At 40.2% G+C, this 26,238-nt stretch overlaps 2 protein-coding genes across 13 annotated transcripts in view; one reads left to right on the forward strand and one right to left on the reverse strand.

Annotated features, from left to right (window-relative positions):
* rbm17 (RNA binding motif protein 17) overlaps positions 1 to 9,581 on the reverse strand; it is a 14,943-nt gene extending 5,362 nt beyond the window's left edge. The window contains exons 1-12 of one of the 2 annotated variants that reach the window (XM_050036144.1): positions 9,508 to 9,581; positions 8,958 to 9,105; positions 8,575 to 8,691; positions 7,162 to 7,328; positions 6,723 to 6,835; positions 5,323 to 5,367; positions 4,516 to 4,654; positions 4,246 to 4,397; positions 2,347 to 2,397; positions 1,040 to 1,116; positions 680 to 778; positions 529 to 601 (exon numbers count right to left, since the gene is read on the reverse strand). In XM_050036144.1, coding sequence (XP_049892101.1) covers positions 529 to 601; positions 680 to 778; positions 1,040 to 1,116; positions 2,347 to 2,397; positions 4,246 to 4,397; positions 4,516 to 4,654; positions 5,323 to 5,367; positions 6,723 to 6,835; positions 7,162 to 7,328; positions 8,575 to 8,691; positions 8,958 to 9,080 — 1,156 coding nt within the window. In that variant the 5' untranslated portion in view covers positions 9,081 to 9,105; positions 9,508 to 9,581. Of the gene's footprint in view, positions 1 to 528; positions 602 to 679; positions 779 to 1,039; positions 1,117 to 2,346; positions 2,398 to 4,245; positions 4,398 to 4,515; positions 4,655 to 5,322; positions 5,368 to 6,722; positions 6,836 to 7,161; positions 7,329 to 8,574; positions 8,692 to 8,957; positions 9,106 to 9,440 lie in introns of both variants that reach the window. The other variant, XM_050036143.1, reaches the window with a different exon arrangement.
* A 332-nt stretch (positions 9,582 to 9,913) lies between these two features.
* il15ra (interleukin 15 receptor subunit alpha) lies at positions 9,914 to 24,062 on the forward strand. 11 transcript variants are annotated; one of them, XM_050036518.1, is made up of 8 exons: positions 9,914 to 10,123; positions 11,292 to 11,498; positions 14,334 to 14,381; positions 14,497 to 14,544; positions 19,919 to 20,041; positions 21,673 to 21,780; positions 21,870 to 21,960; positions 22,153 to 24,062. In XM_050036518.1, exons 1-8 carry the CDS (start codon positions 10,045 to 10,047, stop codon positions 22,232 to 22,234), a joined length of 786 nt encoding a protein of 261 aa, XP_049892475.1. In that variant the 5' UTR covers positions 9,914 to 10,044; the 3' UTR covers positions 22,235 to 24,062. The 11 variants fall into 11 exon arrangements, with proteins under 11 accessions (XP_049892475.1, XP_049892477.1, XP_049892476.1 ...); XM_050036520.1 differs by having other exon boundaries at positions 21,676 to 21,780; XM_050036519.1 differs by having other exon boundaries at positions 19,922 to 20,041.
* Positions 24,063 to 26,238: the final 2,176 nt, after the last annotated feature.

Genomic DNA, 26,238 nt, shown 5'->3' on the forward strand with positions numbered 1-26,238 from the left:
TCTCTCTCATAAAATCCAAAGTACTGCCACACGGTTGCAGTCAACCCCGGTGGCGAGAGAATCGGCCGCTCTTTGGAGGCTGCTGAAGCTGTTGCCATTTTGCAAAGAAGCTAACGTGCTCTGTTTGTAGTGGTCTCACTCACTAAACAGTCCGGGCGGCGCGCGCGTTAAGGTTCCGGTTACGTGTTTTTTGTTCCGGTCTTGCGGCAAAGCATCGACGTTAATTAATCGATGCCAAATCGTCACGTGCCGCATTTCGATGCATCGCCACATCGATGAATTACACCCACCTCTAATGTCTGGTTGTGTTTAGAAGCTTTTATTGGTGATTTTTAATGAGAGAAAGTGCCGCTATACACGGTTATTCCCTGGCAGCAAGTACATTGCTACATGTAGCTACGTGCTAATGTAAATCAGCATAGAAGGTCCCCTTCGGATTTTAAGTGTCTGTTGTGTTCAGACTTTCAGTAGATCTACCAGCAGAGGCCTCATTTATGATTGCGCACGAGACGACAAGGGTATACTGACCTTTGATGGCCGACTCCACCCTCTCGAACTCCAAAAAAATCCTAACAGCTTCGTCATCCGGCACTGCTGCAATCTGAGAAGCAAAGTGTGTTTTAGGGATAGTCCTGTTTGATCAAAAACACTTCACTTCACACTTCATTCTTTCTCTCACCTCAAAAATGACACATTTAACCACTTTGCCATATTTCTCGCACTCTTCTTTGGTCTCTCCCTCCAAGTCTTCATCCACCTCTCCTCGGCCCACCATGTTCTACAAGAAAAAACAGACATTAAACCTACTTGCATTCAGACAATAGCAGATAATGAAATCTGATGTAACCACTGGTAGGTCTGCGCTCCAACTGCACAAGAAGATCTTCTATTGCCTCCATTTTCTGACTTCTGATTTGATTAATTTTCAGAATTGGATACACTTCACAATGTGATGGTGCTGAATGTTGGTAATTGTTGTTATTACATGCTATTCTGTGATACTGAGCGCAACTAGAAAAATGCACAAACACGAACATACCCTCAGTAGAACAACTTTGGTCGGGTTTTTGAGGATCTCTGTGAGCGGGTTGGCCTCCGACTTCTTGGAAGAGTCAGCTGGTTGGATGGAAACGAGAAAAATTGTCAATTTTTTTTCCTCTTTCTTGAAAGACTATCCACAGACTGGAGCAACTGAAGGTGTCTAACAATACCATTTATCATATTCTATTGCACTTGATTCAATACATGTGGTATATTAAATAATTCTGCAATTCTTTTGTTCCACAGTGGTTGAAAAATACAGTTCTGTGTTTGCTGAGCCAAGTGATAGCCAATTTGTCTGTCACGTCTGGCTGTTTTCGTCATACTTTAGCACTGCTGCTTTTTGTGCGCTGTACGTGCTTCTGAGGAAACACTCTAAATGGGTCACTCAGGTGTAATGCCATTGTTAGTGTTGCTATAGAGCGGACTAAGCAGCAGAAAGATAAATGTCTATATACATGTAACTACAGAGTGCATATTACATCTTAACTTTTCAGCTAGTCCTTGGTTAACTCTGACACTACGACCAGTGGTCCCCAAAATTAGTACACAGGGCCAAAAAAGGTTCCTCAGGTGGGACCCGGCATCCTGACATTGACTTTCATTTGAGAACAGAAGGAGAATATCAATGAGTGACTGTGTTCTCACTTAAACTCTGCACTGTATGACTGTAAATTTCCACGGCCTAGGAAAGTTCAATCAATATTTGTAAACATGAGCTGCTCTCTCACAGAGCAAGAAACCAGAGAAGCTGCTCCACAGACAATGAATGGGAGCCTGGTTTTGTGAAGCAGAATGTTTCTTTCTTTTTTATACCCAGATGAGTTTTATTCTGTTGTAGTGTTCTCAGCTCTGAAACAGACAACATATCCATATACTCAGAACATTCTGGGTGGTCTCAGTGTCATCTACATCTTTCTCAATTCATTTTCTGAGAAGCAGCTTCAGACTTTATACTTTACAGCATCTCAAATTTGAGTTTTAGCACTGTAGTTTTTGGATATTTATTAATATTTTTGCACAGTTTCAGACCATAGCAATAACAGGTATGAGTGCTGAAAATGATTACTAGCACACATCCAGCAGAAGAACATGCAAAGCTATTCTACTAATTGCCATGTTGTCACATCTTAATACAGAAATTATACAAAACTACTCTTGAATGGCAAGGTTTGGGGCATAAAGCATCACTATGTTCAATTTGGTAACTGTTTGACAATAGCTAAAGTCATACATGCTTCTAGAATAAAAGACCAGCAGCACACTGTATGTAATAAGAGAGAAAAAATGAGAGTGAAGACCAACCTGCAGCGCCTCCGCCTGCAGCCTCAGCAGCACCCGCCTGGCTGGACCCCGCTGCTCAGTGACACACACACACACACACACACACACACACACACACACACACACACACACACACAATGAAAAAGTATAAAAATGTGCAAACAAAGTCCCAGTGAAACATCTAACTCATCCTGGAATAACACCTTGACGGTTACTGATGAATGACGAGGAAAATACACATGAAAAGATCAAATGCGTCTCTTGTGACTAAAAACCAATGTAGGTCAGAAACCGTCTGAGACCAAACAAGAAATATAAGGGCTGGAGATGAAGAACAAGCGAAAGTTGGTTCATGCGGCTGACAGGTGCAGCCACATCTACAGGAATACCTTTTTATTTTGAAATGGCGTTTTAGAGCATAAACAATCTCTATATACATGAGCATTTTAGCACTGTCTCCAAATTTATCTGTCTACATTAATACACCTGAAAAAGCATATTACATGACCATTCACGTACACTGGGCATGCACTTGCCAGTGTAAACAGGAGGCAGATTATCAGTTGGTTGCTTAGTTACAAAAAATACTACAAAGATGGTGAAAAATAAGATAATATAAGACAATAAGCTAAGAATAAGGGATTTCTTTGCTTAGATCAGGGGTCAGCAACCTTCACTATAAAAAGAGCCATTTTGACCGAAAATGATTATAAAAATCTATCTGGAGCCGCAAACATATTAAACCTGGAGGTAAAACAGCCTGTTAAATTTAAATTAGCCCGTCAGCATTACAAATAGATCTAATTGAGCATGCATCAATATGTTTCACCACCAGGTGGCACTGCGGTGGGCTATTTATGATTATGTGGAACTTTAACTGTGCAGCGTTGGCGGTGAAAGCAAATGAATCTCTTCATGCAGAATTAAATTCTGTTTTCTTTAAAACTTTAATTTGGAGTCCACAGTTAGTCAAGCTAGGGAGACGCAAGACTACTGTCGCCACTGCTATTGATATTTGGCAAAATGTAGAGGAAACGGCGCTGGGCTGAGGATGACTGACACATATTAAAGAAACCTTTTTTGATAGGCTACTCATTTTTAGAAATGGGGAATGTAAGAATCACTTTAAGGCGACAGCATTGATAAATGAAAATTAAAATGTTAAAAAAAATAACCGCTATTAATTTCTATATGATTTATTTTATTTTATTTTATTTTTTGTCAAAGCCGACGGGAGCCAGTGGAGAGAGGCTAAAGAGCCACATGTGGCTCCAGAGCCGCAGGTTTCCTACCCCTGGCTTAGATCGACGACAAGGCAGAACTGTTACTGAAACTAACACATGAGTATAAAGCAGTTAAGGTGGAGGACAACAGATTGGGAGTCGTTGCAAAGCAAATACGGCAACATTTTAGAGCGGTGCTGCAAGCATTATCCATCGCAGGAGGAAGCCATGGTAATGGGAAAGGAATAACGTTACCTTCACAAGAAGGATGAAATTACAAAAAGAACGTAGGCCTAGCTATAATTTCTTGACTTGACAAATTTTGACTGATAAGACACCATTTGGGAAGCGATTGTGGATGTCTGTGTCATTGTTTCCAAAAGTCTCCATTTCCACCCATCAACACAAAAACAAAACCCCAGAGTTTATCAAACTAAAATGAAGTCAGAAGCGTTTTTAAAGATCTCTGTTTTGGGGGTTCCAAAATGCCAAAGTAGTGTGGACGCTAGGCGCAAATGTAGCAACAGTTATGGATTTTAACACGAAAACATAGTAATGTGGATGTAGCCTAAGAAGGACGTGAAGGAAAGCAAAGTGAAACGTCAAATAAGTGGACAAGGAAAAACAGAGTGACACACATAGCACTGATTGTGAGGAGAAATTGGCAGCAAAGAAAACACGCAAAGGTAGTACTTACGTTTTTCTGCAGCGTCGCCTATGATGATCTTTCCTCCTCTCTTGCTGGTCTTCTCCACAGACAGCGCCGTGCTGAGGCCCTGCTCGTGCTTCCCCAGGCCCTGGCCTTCTTTGAAGCCGTACTTCTGCATGATCTTATGGGCCACCGTACCTCTGTGGGAAAAGATATGGAGAAGAAACTTCTGGATTTAATAATTGTCATTACAGTACATTTTTTATATTAAACTAGAAAGAAACTGCCTTGTGTGTGTGCTGTGAGTGTGTCACCCACCCCATGTTGGCCAAGAAGGAACTGGTTGGTCCAGGCGGTGAACGCGGCCGCTCTGAGTCCTCATACATAGGTGGAGGGATGGCTGCTTTTGAGCCTCTGGCTGGACGACCTTCATCATCGTAGGAGAATGAAGTTGAGCCTAGTCACAGAAAAACACAACTGCTTTCAGCATGTAGTCTAGCAACCACAATTTTCAGTTCTCTGCCAAATCTACTGCTGGCAGCCAGAAGAAAACTGATATTTTAGACTGTCATTCTTTATATATATATTGTGTATTCTGTTGTTTTCTATTACTGCAACATCACAGAAGCTCTGTGAAGAACTGATGATGATATTGAAGATAAAAACAACATTCTGACTAGGAAAGCCTGCCTTTCTTTTTCCCTCCTTGTGATTTTACACGGATATTTACAATGCTCATGACACCTCAAACTCTGATGATGCTGCCCTCTGCTGTAGACAATAATAAAACAGACAGAGGCTGGATGTTCATCTGTGTGTTCTCCACTTTTTCACTCTGGGATCCAGATGCTAAAATAAAAAAACAATTTACTAGGGACACTGCAGGCTACAGAGTGTTCCACACACAAGCTCAATGAGTATTTAACATGTTACCTGACATTTCAGGGACGAAAACAAAGTAACACTGAAAATCCTGGGATAACTTAACTGTCATTTCATGCAGGATTAACTTCAACCAGACTACTGCTCCTATTGTACTTCTCCTTTTCTTTTTCTGCTGCTATTACACTGCATTCATTCTGCTGATAATTAAACCATCACTACCGGCTGGATCATAAGACTTACCATCCCTGTCCACAAGGGAAGAAGGAGGGGCGATAGCTGCTCCACCTGGAAGAGAGAGACACAAAATCCATCATGTTAGAGAAGTGAAGTTTAGTTTTTGTTTTGGTTAAAACATGATGACTAAATTTGATGTATTTAATCAGACATGTGCTTCTATGTTTCCACATCATCATCATTTCATCTTGTTATTCATGATGCTAAAATGTTTGACTTATGTTCTATGAGGTACATATCCATAGTCCGTGTTTTATATACAGTGGGTGTCACTCAGCACACTTTCAGTTCAGAGAAGGAGGCAGGAGACACCATGGAAGCTAAACAATCTACTGCTGTCCATTAACAGCTTCAGTTCTCCGCCTATGCTCTTGTCACAGCCACCAGACTCCTTGGACAAAAACATTAATATTGGCTCGCTGCACATGGGACCTGCTGGTCCACCACTGCCTCAATCAGTTAGTTAGTTTGTTTGTTATTGTGTGACTTTGGTGAGTCTGAAGGAACACAATAACTCAACGTTAAATTCATGTGGCTTTGGCTTTGAGTAGAGCGATATAACGTCTTCATTTCCTGTTGGAAACTGCTGTTTGATGCTAATACAAAGCTGTGAAAATATTCTAAATATAGAGATGGCACCTAAAAGGCACCTAAAATACATTTTGCTGCTGCCCCCATCCACAGTAATACATTCCGTGTCAGTACTCCTGCCTGATTCTCAAAACTGAAACACTGACTGCCATCGACTGCAGGTAACACACTGACTATTTTTAAGTCTTTTCTTAAAACCCACTTCTTCTCTCAGGCTTTTAACTCAGGTTGAGCTGGACACTCAAACATTTTAGCTTATTTTGATCTTATTTTATAACTCTTGTATTTTATTTTATTTTATTGTATTGTATTTTATGTATCTTATGGTTATTATTGTGGTGTACTATTAGGTACCTCATTGTATTTGCTTGTTTATTTCTATTGACCTGTTCAGCACTTTGGTCAACCTTGGTTGTTTTAAATGTGCTTTATAAATAAAGTTTGAGTTGAGTTGAGTTGACTATGGATAAGTACCTCCTACAACCCCACTCAAAGGATCCAAACTGTCTTCAGGTCCCTGAGTTGTATACTATGCTCCTGCAGTTTACCCTCTCTCAACCTGCGACCAAAGAAAGGCTTGGTGGCCTCACACAGAAAATCTGTAAGGGGGGATAAACCTGCGTTTGAGGGGAAAAATTCTAAAGCGTACTTCCTAAAAGTAGACCAAGCTCATCTGGAGAGACTTTGGTTGATAACCAAATCATCCTGACAAAGTTGGCCATCAGGCTATAGCTCTGAACACATTAAAATATCCAAGGATGAGGAATGTTTCTACAGGTGCTCTATATGTAAGCCAAGTGAAGTAAAATACTCACTTCGTTTCCTCCGCTCTTTCTCATAGTCCTCTTCCTCATCTGACTCACCCTCTGCTGCAGGGAAACGAGAGAAACCACTTGGAGCTCCACCATCGTGCCGGTCTTTCCTTTTTCTGCAACACACAAAGTTCATGATTGAAACAGGAGCCATGTGTTCCTACAAATATTCAGTGCAGAGGACTCTTTCTTTAGTTTCTAACAAATTACTATTGCATGACAATAACCTGTGTTAGGCTACAAGCAAACAATTATAGAGGCAACAAGATTTCCAAGGACCCTATAAAGCAGTAAGAAAGAAAAACAATAAGTAATTTGATTTTGTATGAAAGTTTAAGTAGTAGATCATTTTCCCCTTTTGCCTAAGATTATATTCTCTCGTGTTTAATCCCTGCTGCTGTTTTTATCACTTAGTGAGCTGAGTAAATGATCACGTCAGTACTTCTCTCTCTCCTCAATCTCCTTCTGACGCTCCTGCTCCCTCTGCCGCTGCCGTTCTTCTCTGTGTCGCTTCACCACCTTCTCGTAGTCATTAGGGAACATTGGATCGTACTCATCTGCCAACGGGATCAGCACATCGCCAGAGGAGAAACCGCTGGGCACAGCGTCCTGAAGCACACACCAACACACATACACAGGCCAAGTCCAAAATATGAGAGTGAGATAGAGGTGGCATTCAGACATAGCTTTAAGGGTCCAGTGTGTAGGATGTAGGGGGATAAGTTGGCAGAAAAGGAATATAACGTTGTATGTTTTTTTTTTAAGTGTGTAATCACCTGAAAATAAGAATCTTTTTTTCGTTATCTTAGAATGAGCCGTTCATAGCTAATGTTACACAGGGAGCGGGTCCTCGCTGCCATGTTTCTACAGCAGCCCAGAACTGACAACTCAAACACTGGCTCTAGATAGGGCCATTCTCGATTTTGTGTTGGCTTCCATAGTTAACAGCACCTCTGCGACGAGCAGTGTTGCAGAAACACTGATTTTTTTTTAATGTGAAACTGTTTTTTTCAGTGTTTTTACCAGTTTAAATCACCACATCTGTTCTTTTTTTTTTTTTTATAAGAAGGGACCTTTGTGATAACTGGACTCCTGGTAAAAACCTCCTGAACATCTGGATCTTAAGTTCTCAAAAAAAAAAAGTAAGCACATATGAGCAGGTGCTGGGCTAATAGCCAAACATGTCAAACAGCGTTGGAAAAAAAACAATTTCTATGGTGAAACTGCTTTATTAAGTGTTTGTACCAGTTTAAATCACCTGATTTGTTTGTTTTAAAGAGGAAGAGATCTCAGCAGATAATTCGACCTGATAAAAAACTCCTGAACGTCTGATCAGAAAAAGGTGAGCACACATTAAGTTGTCAGACAAAATAGATAGGCAAACATTAACAGGTGCTGGGCTAGCAGCCCACTTGCAACATGTCAAACAGCGTAGGGGAAACACTGATTTGTAACATGAAACTGAAATTGGTTTATCAAACTACCTAGTCTGTTTTTTATCATGAACAATGAACACTGAAGGAATTCTAACCAGGGGAAGTTTCAGCTGGTTTCAGTCGACAAATCCACCACTAGATACCACTAAATCTTACACACTGGACCTTTAAAAGTATTCTTCTAAGAATATTTATATGTATTATCAGCACATAAGGTGTAGTCTTTGTGCAGTTGCATCACTACCCCATGACTCACTCTGTATCATATTAACATTACTTCCTAACATTTTCACTCTGCATCTCTGGCTAAGATCCAGACAAATCAAATCAAGAGAAAATAAAGCAGCTTGAACATTTTAAACATTTAATAAACTTGAAGACTTCATTAACACCAACAACCAGAATTACTGGATACAAACCTTAAGTCCAGCAGCAGCATGTGGAGGAGTGTCTGTGATCTGTCTGTCATCATTGGAACCTCCTCTCTTTAAATCAATAACTGGGGCCAACACAGTGGTCTGCTTCATCCGCTGGGTCTACACACACAGAAGCAAAATGACTGAATATGTACACACTGGATTTGTTGTCTTTCCTTGTTTCTGAATACTTTTCTTGTTAATGTAGCGCACATTCGCACAACATCATGTCCATCTGCTGTAAATCACTTTTTATTCATTTTCATTTGTGTGGTTACATATCATTACATGTACCTTATCATCTCTACTGTGGGTGCACGTACCTTCTCTATGACAGATGTGTTTATCCATTATTTTACCTGCGTACCGTACTTGTATGTGCCTACCTTGGCCTGAGTCAGAGCCGCCTTCTTCACTTTCAGCTGGGACTGCAGCAGCTTGAAGTTCTTGGACCATCCTTCGGTCTTGGTGTCACTGGCACCCACACCGAGGTCATCATACAGCGACATTGCTGCCTGTCAGTGCCTCTGTTTCCTGCAGACACGGAGACAAGAATCATTTGATGTAACGTTAACATAAACTGGCTTCAGGGGCATCACTTTTCTACAAGAATATAGCTTAGCAGCAGCCTACATGGAAAGCTGGTTTACATTAATTGTAACTCAGTGGTTTATCATTAAATGCAATGAAATTTTAGTCATTCAGCGTTAGTTATAGTTAGACCGCTAACTTAAACCCCAGCAGGCCAGGAGAAACTGGCTAAATATTACCGAAGCTAACGTTAGCTAATGCTAACATAGCTACTTTACTGTCTGCTGCTAAGCGGATAATGTGAAAAACATATATACAATTAGCTTTTTTCAACCTACCTACTTTAGAAATACCTGGACATTAACTAAATGTAAGTGTGTCACATTAAAAAAGATTTAGCCGCACATTTGTATGGCTCTCCTCGCTGGCTGTACGTGGCGGAAACCCGCAGCACAACAACAAAACTAAGCGCGACAGTCAACGACATTTGGCGGCAGTCTCCTGCTCTTTCGCCACCTAGCGGCTGGATGACTGTCGTCACCACTGTACTACACTTAATGTACTCTCCTCCACCGCACAATCAGAACACAGGAGCGTAATGCTTTTTACTGTTTGTGCCGCCGTGTAATATGACATAACATGTACGGATATGTATTGTTCGTCTGACATAAACAAATGCATGACTGTTGCCCATGTGAGCGTGGTTTTGTTGCGGAACTACAAACATGGCGTCCACAGCGAGCAAGCACAAGTGAGCAAGTTCACCACTTGATCCACGATGATCCGCCCATTTATTTGCATTACTGAGAGTAGTGGCGGTGAAAGCGAAAGTCGGGGGCATTAGTGAGACAGCAGCGGGACGTGTTGCAGTGAAGATGAACCTTCCCGGCCGCGGTGAAGCCTACCCGGCGAACATGTTTTAAGTCTCCTCAGAGCTGTCAGATGGATCTGTTTTCCCCATTAATCTCTGTCTGCGCTATCATGATCAGTCTGCTCGGAGCTGCGCGTCTTTCCAATGGCGGTAAGTGACAAATACATTACCCCACTTTACATATGAGATTTAGTTCATAACTCCCTTTAAATAATAATCGCTTTTACTCTAATAGGTGTATGCTGTGGATATGTGGTCCAAACCAGGGCACTGTAAATAGCCAAAAATAAATATATATATTATTCTACTGTATGTTATTATTGTAACTTTCTCTTTCACAACCATTACCGTCTGGTGTTATTTGTACAGTCAGTGAATGCAGCTGTGATAAAAAACAAAACAAACACATTAAAAAATATTATATCAGCACAATTAAAACACACAGGTTGTAAAAAAAATAAATACACCTGTGCGCATGTAAAAACTCACACATTTGAAGAAATTAAGACCAGTTATGCATCTGAGGAACACAATTTCTTTCCTTTTCATTTCCTTCTCATCTACAGTGGATAAGCACATACATCATTCTCAGATTCAGCTCTGCACCATGAACAGAGTTTGAAGTGAGACATACTCTGTCTACATGTGTTACTGATTAATCTAGGCATGTATTATAGCCTACACTATCAGAGTTGCGGTGAAGTAAATAAACTCTATATCATACGATGAATTGCTTTAGGAAAAATGGCATACTGCCAACAGGACTCATTTACAACTGATGCACCCACACACATGAGTTTTTGTGGGTCTTCTAATTATATATATATATTTTTTTTTTTATAAAAAAAAGTCAGCAAAACTTAACTTCATAGTTGGCTTACAGAGTATTTATAACATTTCAGTAGCTTAGTAATTAACAGTTGAACAGTTCTGCTTTATTCTATGAATAAGGGAGAGCAATAAGATATTATCTTTAGACTAAACTTGACAATTCATGAATATAACGACATATTCTCATAATAATTGAGTACTTCCCTACGCAGCATAGGTTGAGTGAAAAGTTCAACTAAATAATTCTGAGATAATGTAGTGAATTGTCAAATATACATCTACAGACAAAGCGAAGCAGATGAATCTCAACTAACAGAGTGCTGAAATGTTACAAACACTCTATAAATTATCTGCAGGTGGGCTATCCAAATTAAGTGTTACCTTAAATTTTCGGTGAATTCTTATAATTTTTTCTTGTTGCTATCTCTGTGTGGATCTCTGCATCCATATTGTAATTTTGCCACATGATGTTTTTCTTTTCTTTCAGACCAAAACAATTGTCAGTGTCCAGAAATCCCTCTCATAGATCTGACAGAGCCACCAGGGACCTGCTTCCCAGTAAACAGCTCTTTTCGCTACAAATGTATAGAAGGATACACGAGGGAGGCGGGAACATCAAATCTCATCAGATGCAAGCAAAGTGACAGTGGTCCTCTACAGTGGTTCCCGTCCCCATCCACCCTCAAGTGTATACGTAAGATTGATTTTTTTCTTTTTTGTCTTTTCACTTTGCAAATTGCCATCACTGTCACTCCCGGTTCTAGCATTATGGATTACTGCAGTTCTGCGTGTGGTTTGTGTAAGAGGTGTTGCCGTACTCCAGCAGAAGCTGTTGCTCAACTGCTGTGGTTAGGCACAGTCAATGTCAGACACCAGATACCATCTCTCTGTTTCAGTCATTTTAAATGCATTTAAACGTGGAAAACTAGAAAGTAAAATGGGTGTTATATCGAAATATTGGTGTCAAAGTATGAAAGTTTTTGTGTAGTGTTATTATGTCATAAAAACATCATAGTGTGTGAACTTTTTCTGTGTGGCTGGAAATCATAAGCTGGCTCCCCAATTTAAAACTTTGAGAGTCGCTGATATGAGGTTTTTATTTCACATCGCTCTAATGGGAGTAAGGCCGAATTTATACTTCTGCGCTGAATTGAGGCCATACCTACAGCGTAGGCTCTGCAACAACGTAGAGCCTACACTGTAACCTACACCGTAGCCTGACATGCACCTCCCCAGAAATGTAACTCCAAGGTGCAGCGTCGCAGACCTTCTGTCTATTTTTGTAAGCTGACACCATTTCCCTCAGTGGAAACAAAGCTTTTATTTACTTTAATTTTAACAGATAAGAAAAAATAAATTGTGAAGATAATAAAGCCTCCACAAAAATAACATTTTAAGTCTTGTTGTGTGTGATATTTCCCTCAGGCATTTATACTTCGGGATTTATCCTGGCTTCATATGAGCAAAGGAAATCTCCGCTAGTTGCCAGCCAATTTATACAATGTAAAATGCCATAATAACGTTAGCATGTTATATTTGTTCGGAAAACGCGTTAAGTTTAAGACAGTTGTTTTGTCGGTGAATCTCGTGAGTTGTAATGGAGCCAAATTTTGTAATGTTACCTTTGTTAAATGTTGCTCAACATTGTCCCTGGCTTCATATGAGCAGAGGTAAAGTTAGCTGGCCACCAGGCTAATTTATACAATGTTAAAATGCAATAGGCTTGTGCTAATAACGTTAGCATGTTGTATTTGTGGGGAAAATGTGTCCAGCAAAAGAGTGTTTGTCTGTGAATGCTGCGAGTTACTGTGTAGCTGTTTTGTGTACTTGTGTTTGAAATTGTCGCTTTTATGACATGTTTAATGTGTGTTTTGAAGGTGTAACTGCAGAGTGACACAGACACATCATCGCACAAGTATAAATGCTCACAACAGCGTAGGTGACGTGTAGGCTCCGGCATAGGGTCTGCTGCAGAAGTATAAATCCCAAGACACACTGCAGAGAGACAGAGCCATTTTGTCATGCGGCAGTGTAAACTGAGAACACTGATTTTTGCGTGTTCCACTCAAACTTGTGAAACTGGTGTGTACGCCAAAGAAACCACAAGTGTGCCTGCCTGTAGGGTTGTATGACAGTGATACTGTGGGTCAAGGTGATCCGATCTGAACATGTAAATAGATTTGAGGTTCGATATCTGTTTTACTGAATCTGATTTCAGAATCAAATCCAAAATGTAAGCAGCTGTTATAATTAAACCCTCAAGATCAATAACGTCAACAAAATTATGTCATAAAGGAGCACTGGGAGAAATGTTGGATCAGCGACATGCTTGTCAGCACTAAGTAAGACTCTACTGTCACACTTCTATGGCAAAGGTTGTCATTTCACACAGATGTCTTATACACCCACACATCTGCCTGTCTTTGAGGAAATGCAGTAAAATGATTCATGTGGAAAGGCACACTTGTGTCTATAACTGTAGTGCAGCCACCTACGTGTTTTGTTAATGTGTTTGTAATAATATGCATCGCCTGATGTGTTGAAAGGCCCCATTCATACGGAGTGTGTAACTTGGTGGAAAGGAGGGAGGGAGTACGTACTGTGTAAGGATTAATATTGACTCATCTGCACATTACAATTTTCTTGTTTTTATTGTTCAGGTATGCTGTTGTTAACAGTAAGCTGTGCAGCCCGAGGGAGGCAATACAGAATTTTTACTGGTGTATTTTGTAAGAAGCTGAAGTTATGTGCCCTCATACATCTGGATTTTAGTTATTTTTTCACATCATGCTGATCAGATAAAATCTGTGGTTTGCTTCTTGTGGCGAGCAAAGTGTCAGACAGTGCCGTTCCAATTCAGTTTAAACATGAGTAAGCAATGCATCCGGCATGCCTCAAAATGAAATGGATAAACACAAACAAGAAATGCAATGAGTGCAAGAAGTAAAGGGAAATAGTTTTGGTTTCTCTGCTGAGGTCTAGTTTCCAAATCCAAATTTTTACATTACCTATAGGCCGCCATACATTCTCTACACTCTTGGAAAGGGAGGGGAGAGCGGAGGGGTATTCAGTTGGTTGCAATCTGCCACCTCTTCCCTAGATACCACTAAATCCTGCATACTGTTCCCTTAAATAAATACCTTGGTGGTTGGAGTTTCTGGAAGATAGTTGCATGTTCTGCCTAATTAATACATTTTTATTTTGGGAAGTCTAAAGTTTGGGACATTCGAGACAAAAAGCAGTATTTCATCAGCATACAGTTTGAGGCACTTACAGCAGCAGTCTGGAAACTACCAATTAATAATAGAAAGCCTATGTTTTAAACTAGGGCTATTTCATTCACAGGCAAGAGATGCCATCAAATTGCATTGTGGGAAGAGAGTAGGAAGTATAGTTTTTTTGAGGTTGACCCTTACTAGGTCTTGCAACTTAATTTATTCAGTTTTTGCTTTAAGACAGTGTTTATTTGTATTTACTGTCAAGTTTGGGATGATGAACAAACTGTTCAACTTCGTATTTGTTGTTTCAGCTGATCCAAAGAGGACCACAACACAACAACCAACCATCATAATAACAGGTAAGTGTAAGGTTTAATACAAAACTCTTCAATACTTGTACACAGGAAAGTTTTAATATGAATTGGAGAGAAGTTTTGGTTTCACATGTGTGATTTATGATGTTTGATTTTGCAGAGGGTTATACTGATATTCCCCTTGACTCCACCAGTACCACCACAGTCAGTGAGTTCTGTGTTTGCATGAGCTTTGGAGACACAAATACCACAATTACACTAATATACTAATAATAAATAAATACCAATGATGACACTAAAAAACTCTGTCAGTCACACTTTTTGTTAGTTGTGATCGTAGTAGCGGCAGTAGTGATAGTGTTGGTAATGATTAGAAGCAGCATTAGTAGTGGTAGTCAAGGTAGTGGTACAAATATCACTAGTAGTTGTACCGGTAGCTTAAAAGCTGTGGTAGGCAGGCATCTGACAAAGGTAGCTCTAAGCCCCTCCCACCTAAAGACCACAGGCATATGCACATGCTTCATACAGTAACCTGTTATATTGTAGAGATGTGCACACAGTATTCGCTCAGGCCCTCATGCCCCGCTCTCTTGTTCTCTGTTTATTAGAGCACAAATTAGACAAGAATCAGCAAGCTAGCACTCTGCGGTCTACATGCCTCGCTTCCCACCACTGTGGACTGCTTCTCTGAGAGGAGAGTGGGCAGCACTAAACGGACCTTTGGTCAGCGACTGTAGCAGCTCAAGTTTGGCCAATCCCCCAGCGCAGGGTCTAACTTGTGTAACAGTAGCAACAGAAAGTTTGCTGATCCGACAGGGACTTGGGATTGTCCAGCCCCTGGCGCTGGGTTTCCACTGGCTGGATTCAGGTTGCTGCAGCTGCTTGCTAGGGGTCCATCTCTGGAGCTGCTGCCCGCTCTCCTCCTGACGAGGTGGTCTTTAGCAGCAGGGAGTGAGGCAGAGGACATACTTTGAGTCAAGGCTCTAGCTAACGTAAGCTAATAAAACGCAAACTTGAAGCCGCAGCTGTAACCTCTGGCTCCAGTTTGCAGAAGGCTAAACTATTAGCTACATTTTCTCTCCATTTCTGAAACATTTGCCAATATTGACACGTTTTATTTCATTTATTGTCAGACTCCCTTTTAAACTCTCTTTTAATAAGTCCATCTTACTTTTTTGGGGTTGCTTTGTAGTGTAGACAGTTGTTGCCAATGGTGTATTAGCAACTTTCTCAGCAGGATTCTCAGCCATTGAATTAGGTTTTCACCATCTGAAGAGATGTTCATGCTCATCTGAATTTGTAGAACAGTAAGAATGCCCTCTCTCTGAATTGACCTGTGATTGGCCAACGTCTCCCGTCACAAGCTAGATTTTCTAAATCCTGAAACAGAGCCAGGAGGATGTGCAGATGTCTAGTTTTCGCTCAGTCCACTTGAATTACTATATACTCAGAGTTTATTATGAGATTAGCAAAATAAACTGCCCACCCCAGCTTTAATGTAAAGGTAGCAGCAGCATTAATGGTTGTAGAATTACTACTAGTAGAGTACCAAAACATCAAAAACACCAACCCAAGGAAAATTTGTGTTACTTAAAATATTTTTTTACTTATGTAGTAAGATAAAATTTCTTGTGTAGAGTTTACTAATAATTACAACCTAACTCATTCAACTCACTGAATGTCATTCAAGTCCAACATGTAAGCGTATGACGACATGTGAGAAGAATGATTGTGTGCTGGTGATGTGAACTGTTTTACAGCTGTGACTAATTGTTAACATGGCATCAAATTATGATGAACCTGGGCACGTAGATACCTGTTATCTGGAGTCGTGATGTGTGTTCTTGCATGGCCAGAACCTTAGACTTGTCCCAACAGGAGAAGGTTTAATAAAGGTGATGATGTTCCATCAAGAAATCCTCATCACTTAAATGAAATTCAGCCGTCATTAAATACACTGATGTTTTGCAAGTCAAGATGTCCACCCTGAAAATGGTCTATTGAAACATAACTGCTCAAACTAATTTAACTCACTGCTAATGAGCTTTTCTTCCCAGAGCCTTTTCAGTGGAATTATGCAATGGTTGTATTATAGTGACAGCATTTACTCATGGTACAGTAGTGGTAAGAAATACTATAAAGCTGCCCTAATCTATATTTTCATGTAGTGGAGCAATTAGCTGCTAAAGAGACAGATATTCCTCTCAATGTTTGGTGGAGTCCTTAACAGAGCTAAAAAGAGGTTTTATGTTGGAAATGTACAGTATGGGTCACCAGTATCTAGAAACTGCCGAATGCCAACTTGCATATGTTGGGAAATTTGCATAATTAGCATCAATAAGCATAATTCCGATATGGACAATATTTCAGCAACTGCTTGGCTGATTTGGACATTATTGGAATGGATTTGGGGGTAATGCAGACGTTGAATTCATTTCTGACATTTCAAAATGGCTGCTGAAACCAGTAATGGCCATATCTCAACTCCTGGTGGTGAAATTTGAGTCCGTTTAGAAGTTTAAGAGGATCAGCTGTGGACATTACCAAGTTTGGGTGAGACAAGAAGGAAGGCAAGAAGGAAGGAGAGGAAGTCATCATGCCTATCTTTGATGCCAGTCCCACTGCTTCTCTTGCCCTGTTAGATATCATCAGCTGTAGATGCAAAGCTGTGTTAAGGTTATGTACAGCAGCAAAGTGCAGCTCTGGACATGCCCACAGCTGTGGGCATGTCCAAAGTCCAGTCCGGGGCCCATCGTGGCCTGTGGACTGATTTTTAAACAGCCAGTGGCTTGTCTTTCAAAATATACGTATTATATGTGGCCCACTACACAATATTGGTCAATTAAGCAAGATCACTTCGAATTTTTCCCTTCCCCTCAAAACAGCAGGACTATTATACAGTTGGTAGACATGCACCAAGCATGAAGAAAGCAGAACTAATGCTCTTTCATAAACAGATGGTAAACATGCAAATGAACTGTTACCTAGCTGCAAACATTTCCTGCCAGGTAGCAAACATGACCACAGCAAAGAAGCGTAAAGTTGACAGCAAGAGCTGCCGCTTTCAGGAGCAGTGAAGAGAATACTTTTTCACTGAAAGATAAAACTGTTGTGTCGTTTTTGTATGTTTTCTCAACCCATATGATGCATGGAGCAGGTATTTTCACATGATTTAATCTGGCCTCCATTCAAAATGGTTTGGGCACCAGTGAGCTAGTGCTTCTGCAGAGGCTATGATAGGACATGTTGCAACCCGCTCACATACTCATAGCAAGAAGAGCAAGATGACAAGAATGTAGAGTCTGAAGAAGCAGATGAAAACAGAGCATATGATAAGGATGAGGCTGATGATGAAGATATGTTGTGTAACTGGGACACAGTCTTAGATAATTTTAAGTATGCTTGTGCTTGAAACCTGCTCCAGAACTCATGTTTTCTACCAGTAAAACATTCCTTACATGTATTGAATTTCTCTTTTTAGTTATCTGTCCTAATCAATTCAGTGTCCACTAAAACTTCTGAAGTGACTCAGATTTCATCAAAATCAGCCCACTGGGTGTTGAGACATGGCCGCTTTTGGTCTCAACAGCCATTTTGAATTTTGAGAATGTCAGAAATTGAATCAGCATCTCCAGTAAGCCCCATGACCACTCAAATATTGTACAAAATCTGCCAAGCAGTTGTTGAAATAATGTCCATATACAGTAATTGATGTAAATTCTGCAAATTTCCCAACATTTGAAAGTTACTATCAGGCACTTGGGAACCCATACTGTGTCTTTCTCAGATAAAACTTTGGGGTACTCAACATTTCTGGGTCGACGTTGCTGGCAAGTAGACTATCTGGAAGGCTGAAATTCTGTTTTCTCTGATTTGAGGTATAGTAAAGAGCACAATGTCATTTTGCACGAGGTGATTTTGCCAAGTAGGGCACGCTCCTGGATCAACATCCCACATTGCGTTCCTGGACCAACATTGTGATCAGTGAATCACGGCCCTCTGACATAATCAGTGTGCTGGTCCTGTGCTTCTTTCAAAATTCCTAGGTTTCCAAATTGAAGTTAGTACAATTAAAATAAATCCCCAGTATCACTGAACAAAAACCTTCTCAGCTACTGCAGGGTTAGCGAGTTAGCTTGCTAACTAGGCTGGCTACGCTAATGAGTAAACATGCCAATAGACGAGACTATTGGCGCATTAGCTTGCTAACAAGGTAGCTATGCTAACAAGTAAGCTTGCCAATAGGCTAGAATGTTAGCAAGTTTGCTTGCTAAGTAGGTAGGCTATGCTAACAAGTAAGCTGCTAACAAAGAGTAAGGATTCAGGAGCGTATATATGTTTCCAGGGTTCTATGTTCCCTACTTAACCCTGCAAAATAGGTTCTATGTTCCCTGCTTACACAAAAAAGGTTCTATGTTTCCCGAGTTCTATGTTGCCCACTCTACCAAGCGGGAAACATAGAACCCTTTTTGTGTAAGCGGGGAACATAGAACCTTTTTTGCAGGGTTAAGTGGGGAACATAGAACCCTGGAAACATAGGGATGACCCCTGTTCAATTGTACACACTTAAATTTGGAAAACTAGCTTAGCGCTGAAGAAGCACAGGTGATGTCAGAGGGCTGTGAGTGATTGATGCAATGTTGGTCCTGGAATGTGATGTGGGATGTTGATCCAGGAGCATCTCCTACTTGGCAAAATCACGTTGTGCATGGTGAAGAATTCAGGCCACAGCAAGTTTTATTATCATTTGGGGCTCAAATTGAAGCTTATGACGTTTTCATGGGAAGCTGGTAAGTTTTCTAAATACAATTGACGCAGTGACATTCATCATTAAGTGCTGGAAAATCATAATTTTTATGAGAATTTATGAAACACAGTAACTTTTTTGTCGTTTTGGGTATGGTGCGAGTTATATTTTGAAACTGAATGGCAGCAAGCCCTTATTGAGCTACTTCCCCATTTGTTTCAGGACATTTTCAGCCAGCTCATTCTGCTTCCTCCAAGTGGCCAAAAAATCTGTTAATAGTGCTTTAAAAAGCCCAAATATACAAAACTTGTGTTGGTGGAAGTAGTAGTAAAGGTAGCAGTTATACCATTATCAATAGTAGCAGTAAAGTAGACTCGTTAGCTTTTGTGATGTAGATATACAGTAGCAGCAGAAATGTTGTAGATGTAGCACTAGTGCTATTAGAGGAAGTATTAACCGCAGTTGTAACAATAATACCAAACTGTGAAAAACTAACACATAACCTTGCATGTTTTTCCTTTGTTAATATTAATTGCATGACATATTATATCAGAGCAAATAGCATGACCAATGCGTGTGACGCACTTGTGGAAAATTGTTTACTTACAGCACTTATAAACCACAGTCAATTGTGCATGAGTAAAGACATCCGCACTGGAACTCCCCAAATCACAGTATGCTTTGTTTTGTTCAACAGTAGTTTTACGAATAGTAGTGAGGGTAGAAGAAGCAACAGTGTAGTAACAGAGGAGGTATTTGTAGTAGAAGTAGTATTAGCAGTTGGACACGCAGTCTCTTAGCGTTATCAGTAGCAGTAAATGTCATTTCTCATCAGCAGCAGGGTCCACCAGCCAACGGACGACCCAGAGTGTAAGCCCCTCAGCTTCAGTGACTGCAGAGACAGACAGCACAGAACCAACCTCACCTGGTCTGTGGACCCCGTCAGATCACTCACTAGGTGAATAACTTATCGTTATGCATGTATACTGATAGCAGTATGTTGCTTATAAGTGATACAGTATGCATCAGGTCAGATGATTTTATTGGCTACTTCCAAACAGTCACACCAGGGACTGGATCTGTTAAATGTTTATGAAATGGTCTTAAATGGAATACTTTACCTACAAAATGACTATTTGCATATCAATTACTTACTGTAGGTTACCGTAAACTGGTGAAAAAAACTCCATGGTGAAGAGAAAGTCCAAAAAAGGCAAACATTCTTGAACTTAAGTCATTGGGGACTATACCTCACAACAACTCTCACAAAATGTATGCAGTATAATCCAAGTCTCATTTATCCAGTCAAATGCGTTGTACTTCCTACACGTGTTTTTGCCTAAACCGTACAATATGAAACACTTCTACCCACGAGTAGTCTGCATTTAAAGTAAGCATGAGCACCCCCGTGCATGTGCTCCGCTTGAGCAGAATTCAAATGCACCTATGTGCCCAGGCAAACTACTCAGCCATGTATAAGATTTGCATGTGCATGCACGTGTTTGGGACGTACTGAGCATTCGACTGGATAAATGAGACTTGGATGACACTGCACGAGTTGTGTGAGAGTTTGTAAACGCACATTTTGATGTAGTTTTGCTGTTGTTAAATGCAGCCATTGTTTACTTCAATTCATCAAGAATGGTTGCATTTTTTGGATTCTCCGCTCACCATGGATGCATGCGAAAAAAACATGGTTAGTCATTTTGTGAATGGAATATTCCTTTAAGCTTCATACACACCTTGTCATGATTAAGATTACCATTAGTCGTATCCGATATTATGTATTAAATGTATGGACACTTATTTAAGATTTTCCCCTATAACCCTAATATCTACAGTATATATGCTATTTGGGATATTCTAATTAATAGTCTCAAATGAGTTTAAGATGGATATAGTAATATTTTTTAAGTAATAACCATCAGTGAAGGCTCTATAAAATGGTTGTATTTCAGTCAATTATATACCTTGTGATGTATATAATTATTTCTAAGACAGACACATTTAATAAAAGTTTGGCAGGTTGAGAAACCGAGAAATAGTTCAATTTGTAATTTTGTCATTTAATATCTTTTTAAAACTCACCAGACTTCTTGTTTAACTGTAGCTAATATCTAATAATTATTGCACTTTCATAATCAATATAGAGTTGGTTAATGTGCATGAAGCAGAATCATGCTGAATCCATCATGTTTTGAACATTTTTGTGTTGTACAGGACAGAGGATGGGACCAACGACGCGACCAACATTTTACTCAGCTTTAGTCATGATCAAATCTGATTCCACTGTCACTCTCCTTGAGAGTGTTTAGCTTTGTGTGTGGTTGTTTCAGTGTGGTCCATCTTTTCTTCTTCAAGCTCACATAAATCTGTCAAATGATCAAAACAGCACATATACAGAACCAGTTGTTTTAAACCATGGGTTTTAAAAAGATAAAAAGCAGCACATAGAACCCGGATGCTTTCGGACATCTTATATGATCAATCATTCTTTATGAGCAGCTCGCACTGCCTTAATGTGCCAATGCAAAACTGTTCATGAAAAACTGACCTATAGGGAGATCTTACTCATTTGTTCTTTCTCAGCAGAGAAGGTAGATGGTAGGACAGAGACCCAAACAACGCAGCAGACATCATCAACCTCAACCACCACTGAGCGTTTGAACAGTGAAAGCAATCTTCGGATAGCCCACAGTAAGCCTCCACACTGATATCAATCAAAGTCAAACTGATTATGTAGCATTTGTTGCCTTTCATGTTGACCATTTCCCTCTTATTGGCAGAGCTTGGCAGCACAACAACAGCGCTGATCGGCTGTGCGTCATTGGTATTCGTCTGTGCTTTGATCGGAGTCAGCTTCTTTTGTTACAGGAGGTAAGTTAGAGAAAAGCAAGGGTTTGACTGAAAAAATGATTTGTATATGTGGAATTAATTCACAGCACACTCTCTTTCACTCGATAAGATAATTTGAAGATAACTAAATTTGAATGTTTATCCATCAGAGATCACCTTTGTGAAATTCCAGTGATCCCACATGATGCCATCACTGTTTCCTTTATACCTTAGGAGGTTAAAAAACGACATCCCACCGCAGACAGCAGAAGAACGGATACCCATGAATTGCGCTCCACCAGAGCAGGCGTCGTAGAGTTTGTTGACCTGCCGCTGACACACAGAGCAGCGACAGAGCCGTACCAGAGCTCGTGAGATCATCCCCAAGCACTGAAGAAAGGGACAATCTGTTTGATGTTCTATGGGCATTACCAGAAAGAATAATAGCTGGCTTGATATGGCATTTGTTGTTTGCATATTCCCACAAGGATGAACTCATAACCCTTTACTAAGCTAATCTCAACCAAATGCGTGAAATGCACATAAGGAACTCTGATTTTGAAGGGCCGTCGGTAGCGTAGTGGAAGGGGCAGCACCCCATGTACAGAGAAGATGGCTCACTGCAGCGGTCGCAGGTTCGACTCCGGCTTGCGACCATTTCACTCTGTCCTGTACATTAAATGCAAATTTTCATTTTGAAGACCCTGTCATCGTCTGGTGCTACAACAGGCAGTGCTTTTTTTTCTACCCTTGTAGGATATGTTTTTTTATGTTTTTATTGTCATCAAATCCTATGAAAATACCAAAAACCAACAATGAAATAATCCTTCCATTAACCGGCGATTTCCAACAGTTTGTATACAGTAGTCTATTCTTCTTTCCAAGAGAAATTGGGAATATTGTTGTCTTTTTTCCTTTTCAACCGAGCATGCTAGCAATTAGCTTGCTGTAGCTCCATGTTAAGTGAATAAATGTGATGTTTCACTTCTGATTTATTAAAAACTGTTCTGAGTGAAACATGCTGCTCAATTTAGCAGCAGACTTCAGTAATAATAATATAAAGTAGTAGTAAAAGAAATTACTTTTGGCATTCATTTTTGATATGATATATGGTAAATGGTAAACCTGCATTTGTATAGCGCCTTTCTAGTCATCCGACCACTCAAAGCGCTTTTTACACTATGAGTCACATTCACACACACACACACATTCATACACTGGTGGCCGAGGCTACCATACAACATGCCACCTGCTACTCAGTTCTCAGTTCTGGAACAGCCATCGGGAGCAATTTGGGGTTCAGTATCTTGCTCACGGATACTTTGACATGCAGACTGGAGGAGCCCGGGATCGAACCGCTGATCTTTCGATTGGTGGACGACCCACTCTACCTCTAAGCCACAGCCGCCCATACAAAGGAAATTCGGTAAATCAGTAGCACATTCTCAGCCCTAATGACTAAATACATATTTCAAGGTATGTTGTAATGTCGGTTGAGAATGAAGTCAGACAGGGATGTCATGTACTGATGTTGAGTGACGGACCTGTCAGTCTGTTAAAAAATAAATCAGTATTTGCTAAACTGAAGGCAAATTTCTTTCTAAAAGAACCAACATTGGCGGTAAGCCACCAAGAGTAGCCACTGTGACCAACCACAGGCAGTCTCTGGGACTAACTAGCTTATTGCTATTTCCGCTATTTCACACAGGAAGTTGCGCACATAATCATTTCTACAGTTGTGCCCTCAGGAGTAAGGTGGATAGTCCAAATAGTGTAGTATAGTACAGAACAAAATACTGGCTTAAGAAGAACTGTCTCACCGTTGGGCTCTTTGTTGATATTGACTTACAGATATTGGAACAGATGACCTACTCCACACGACCCCAAAATTGTGTTGTGTTCTGCCAGTGATACAGATCTTTCAAATATTGCAAGGGTTTTGTTTCATCATTGGTGGTCACACATCGAGTGGGTGTATTGGTGTGGGAGCACTCTGCCAGAAAATTTTAGCATCAGATATTTAATTTCGTGCATTCTGATAAAATGTTCTCATGCCTTTTCTGTACCAATTTACAGTGTTAATGTCTTCAATTATGTCAACATGTAAGTCTGCAGCTTTCATGTTTTTATTGCAGGGGTGGGGGAGTGGTTGGGTGGTCCAAATGCAAATGTTTTAAATATTGAAATTTAAAACTATGGATGTACTTTGTATGTTATTTTAAATTGCTTTGATTTACTGATTATTCCATAAACACGTATTTGTTTGCTTTGTTGTTTCTCATTCGCTTGTTGCCCTTGTAATGTGAAATATGTTAATGAATTAAAAAGTTAAAAAGAGGAAAACAGCAGTGCCCAGCCGGTTCAGGGACAAGTTTTTCAAGATTCATATTTCCTGTATGAAGTAATGAGGTTTGGGCGGCCTGCCACAGACAGCAGGGGTGGGGATGGTGGGGGCGGGGGGCAGGAATGAGTTGATTCCCGGAAATGAGTCGGCATTTTATCTCTTCCCTCAACTTGAAGTCAATGGGGTTTTAGTTAGATGCCTGAAATGAGGTCTGTGCCATACACAGGCTCAAGAGACTTTCATGCTTTGTTCTACAACATAAAATACATCAGTAAAAACCCCACTCATGAATTTTGAAGCATTTATGTGGCTTAAAAAAGGTGGTTGCAAACAAGTGGCTACATGAGACAACAAAACGGCATCATGCTGAGCACAGCTTTACAGCCTTCATGTGGTAGTGATGTCAAGTCATACGACCATGGTGTAGTTAGTTTATAGCCTAACATTAGCTTTTTACTTCTATAGATTGCATTTAGGGTATCATAAACATTTGTTTACAACAGCAATAGCCCAAAACCCAATGGAAAAATCTCATAGGCTTCTTTGTAAGATTATTTTTTGGGCTTTTTGCCTTCATTGGATAGGACAGTTCAAGCTTAAAGGGGGAAGAGAGAGGATGACATACAGCAAAGGGCCTCAGGCTGGAAACGACCCTGCAGGTGCTAAGGCATGGGCATTGTTTTAGCACATGGGACGCCTGCTTCACCCACTAAGCCACCAGAACATAACTGAAACTTCTCCAGTGTGCCAAGAACTATAGTGGTCAATGCACACATCATGCAGCCCTATCACGAGCCAGTTTGATTTATCCATTCTTGACTACCGTAGAACAATAAAGATGACTCAATGGAAGAGGACCATGGATGGCCTGTCCCATTCATTCCCATAAAAGTTGCTCAGTGGCACAAGAAGCCAATGATCGACTTCTACTAGCCAAGCCAACTACTTCCAGTTTAGCACTTTGCTAACTTAAATGGGGATAAAATGATTCAATCATGCAGCTCCTCTGGACTTTCCAAATGCTATCGGACTGATTGTTTTACATTAAAACGGTCATTTTGTGAGGGTTGTGACACTAAAAAAAAAACATCCACTGATGTACAGACATCTCACAATGTAAGTCTATGGGAAAAATTTTATTTGGATTAATTCCACCATTTGGCCACTATGAAAGTTGGTCTCAAAGCCTGGCACAATACCTGAAGAGGACCCACTCCGTATGTATAAACGGGTCATTCTAAGGTAACTAAAACACAACTCTTGTTTTCAGGTGATTATAAACCAATGACCATTTCTATACCATTTCTGCCGATAGATGCCCCTAAACTAGGGATGTCAGTTTCGGGGGAATTTTGCTTTCGATAGCTGAACACACATTAACCATTAGCAAACTGGTAAATTTTTAATAAAGGAAAAAATAAATAAATAAAATGACATGAACTACACCAGGCCTTTCCTTTTAGTGTGAGGATTTATTACTCAGTGATTTTTAGCACCCAATTTCAAAGCCCTTACCACTTAGAGATGGTGAAATTTTAATGTTTTGTGTCATAAATGTCTCCTTTTTTTTTAAACCTATCAACAGTTAACCTTTGACATCCCTACTCTAAATCCTAGACACTGGACCTTCATAAAGTGTTTACACAGGAAATGAAAAGACTGATATTTTCTATGAGGTGGCAACAGATTCAAGTCCACCATTTGTCGGCAGTAGCCTACAGCTAAAAATAAATGCAGCAAAGAACAACCAAAATGAATCTTTAAAAAAAGTAATAATAATATTGTTGCAACCACTTCTTTTATTAATTTTTCGCCTCCTGATTTGGAAAGGTCAGCAGGCTATAGCTAAGTAGCTACCCATAGAGTTAAAGCCTAGCATGACTAGCTGTAAACTAAGCTAGGCTAATCAGCAAACAAAGCTAACTGTGGCTCTGTCGTGTTTCTTCATTTAGTAGCTGAGCGTTAGGCTCCATAAT

Source organism: Epinephelus moara, chromosome 23 (assembly GCF_006386435.1).
Source record: "Epinephelus moara isolate mb chromosome 23, YSFRI_EMoa_1.0, whole genome shotgun sequence".
NCBI lineage: Eukaryota > Metazoa > Chordata > Actinopteri > Perciformes > Serranidae > Epinephelus > Epinephelus moara.

Bases quoted from the DNA above. Each gene is read 5' to 3' on its own strand.
- il15ra (XM_050036518.1), top strand. From the start codon at position 10,045: ATGGATCTGTTTTCCCCATTAATCTCTGTCTGCGCTATCATGATCAGT. The intron at 10,124-11,291 runs GTAAGTGACAAA...CTTTTCTTTCAG, and splicing joins TGCGCGTCTTTCCAATGGCG to ACCAAAACAATTGTCAGTGT. The intron at 11,499-14,333 runs GTAAGATTGATT...TTGTTGTTTCAG, and splicing joins ATCCACCCTCAAGTGTATAC to CTGATCCAAAGAGGACCACA.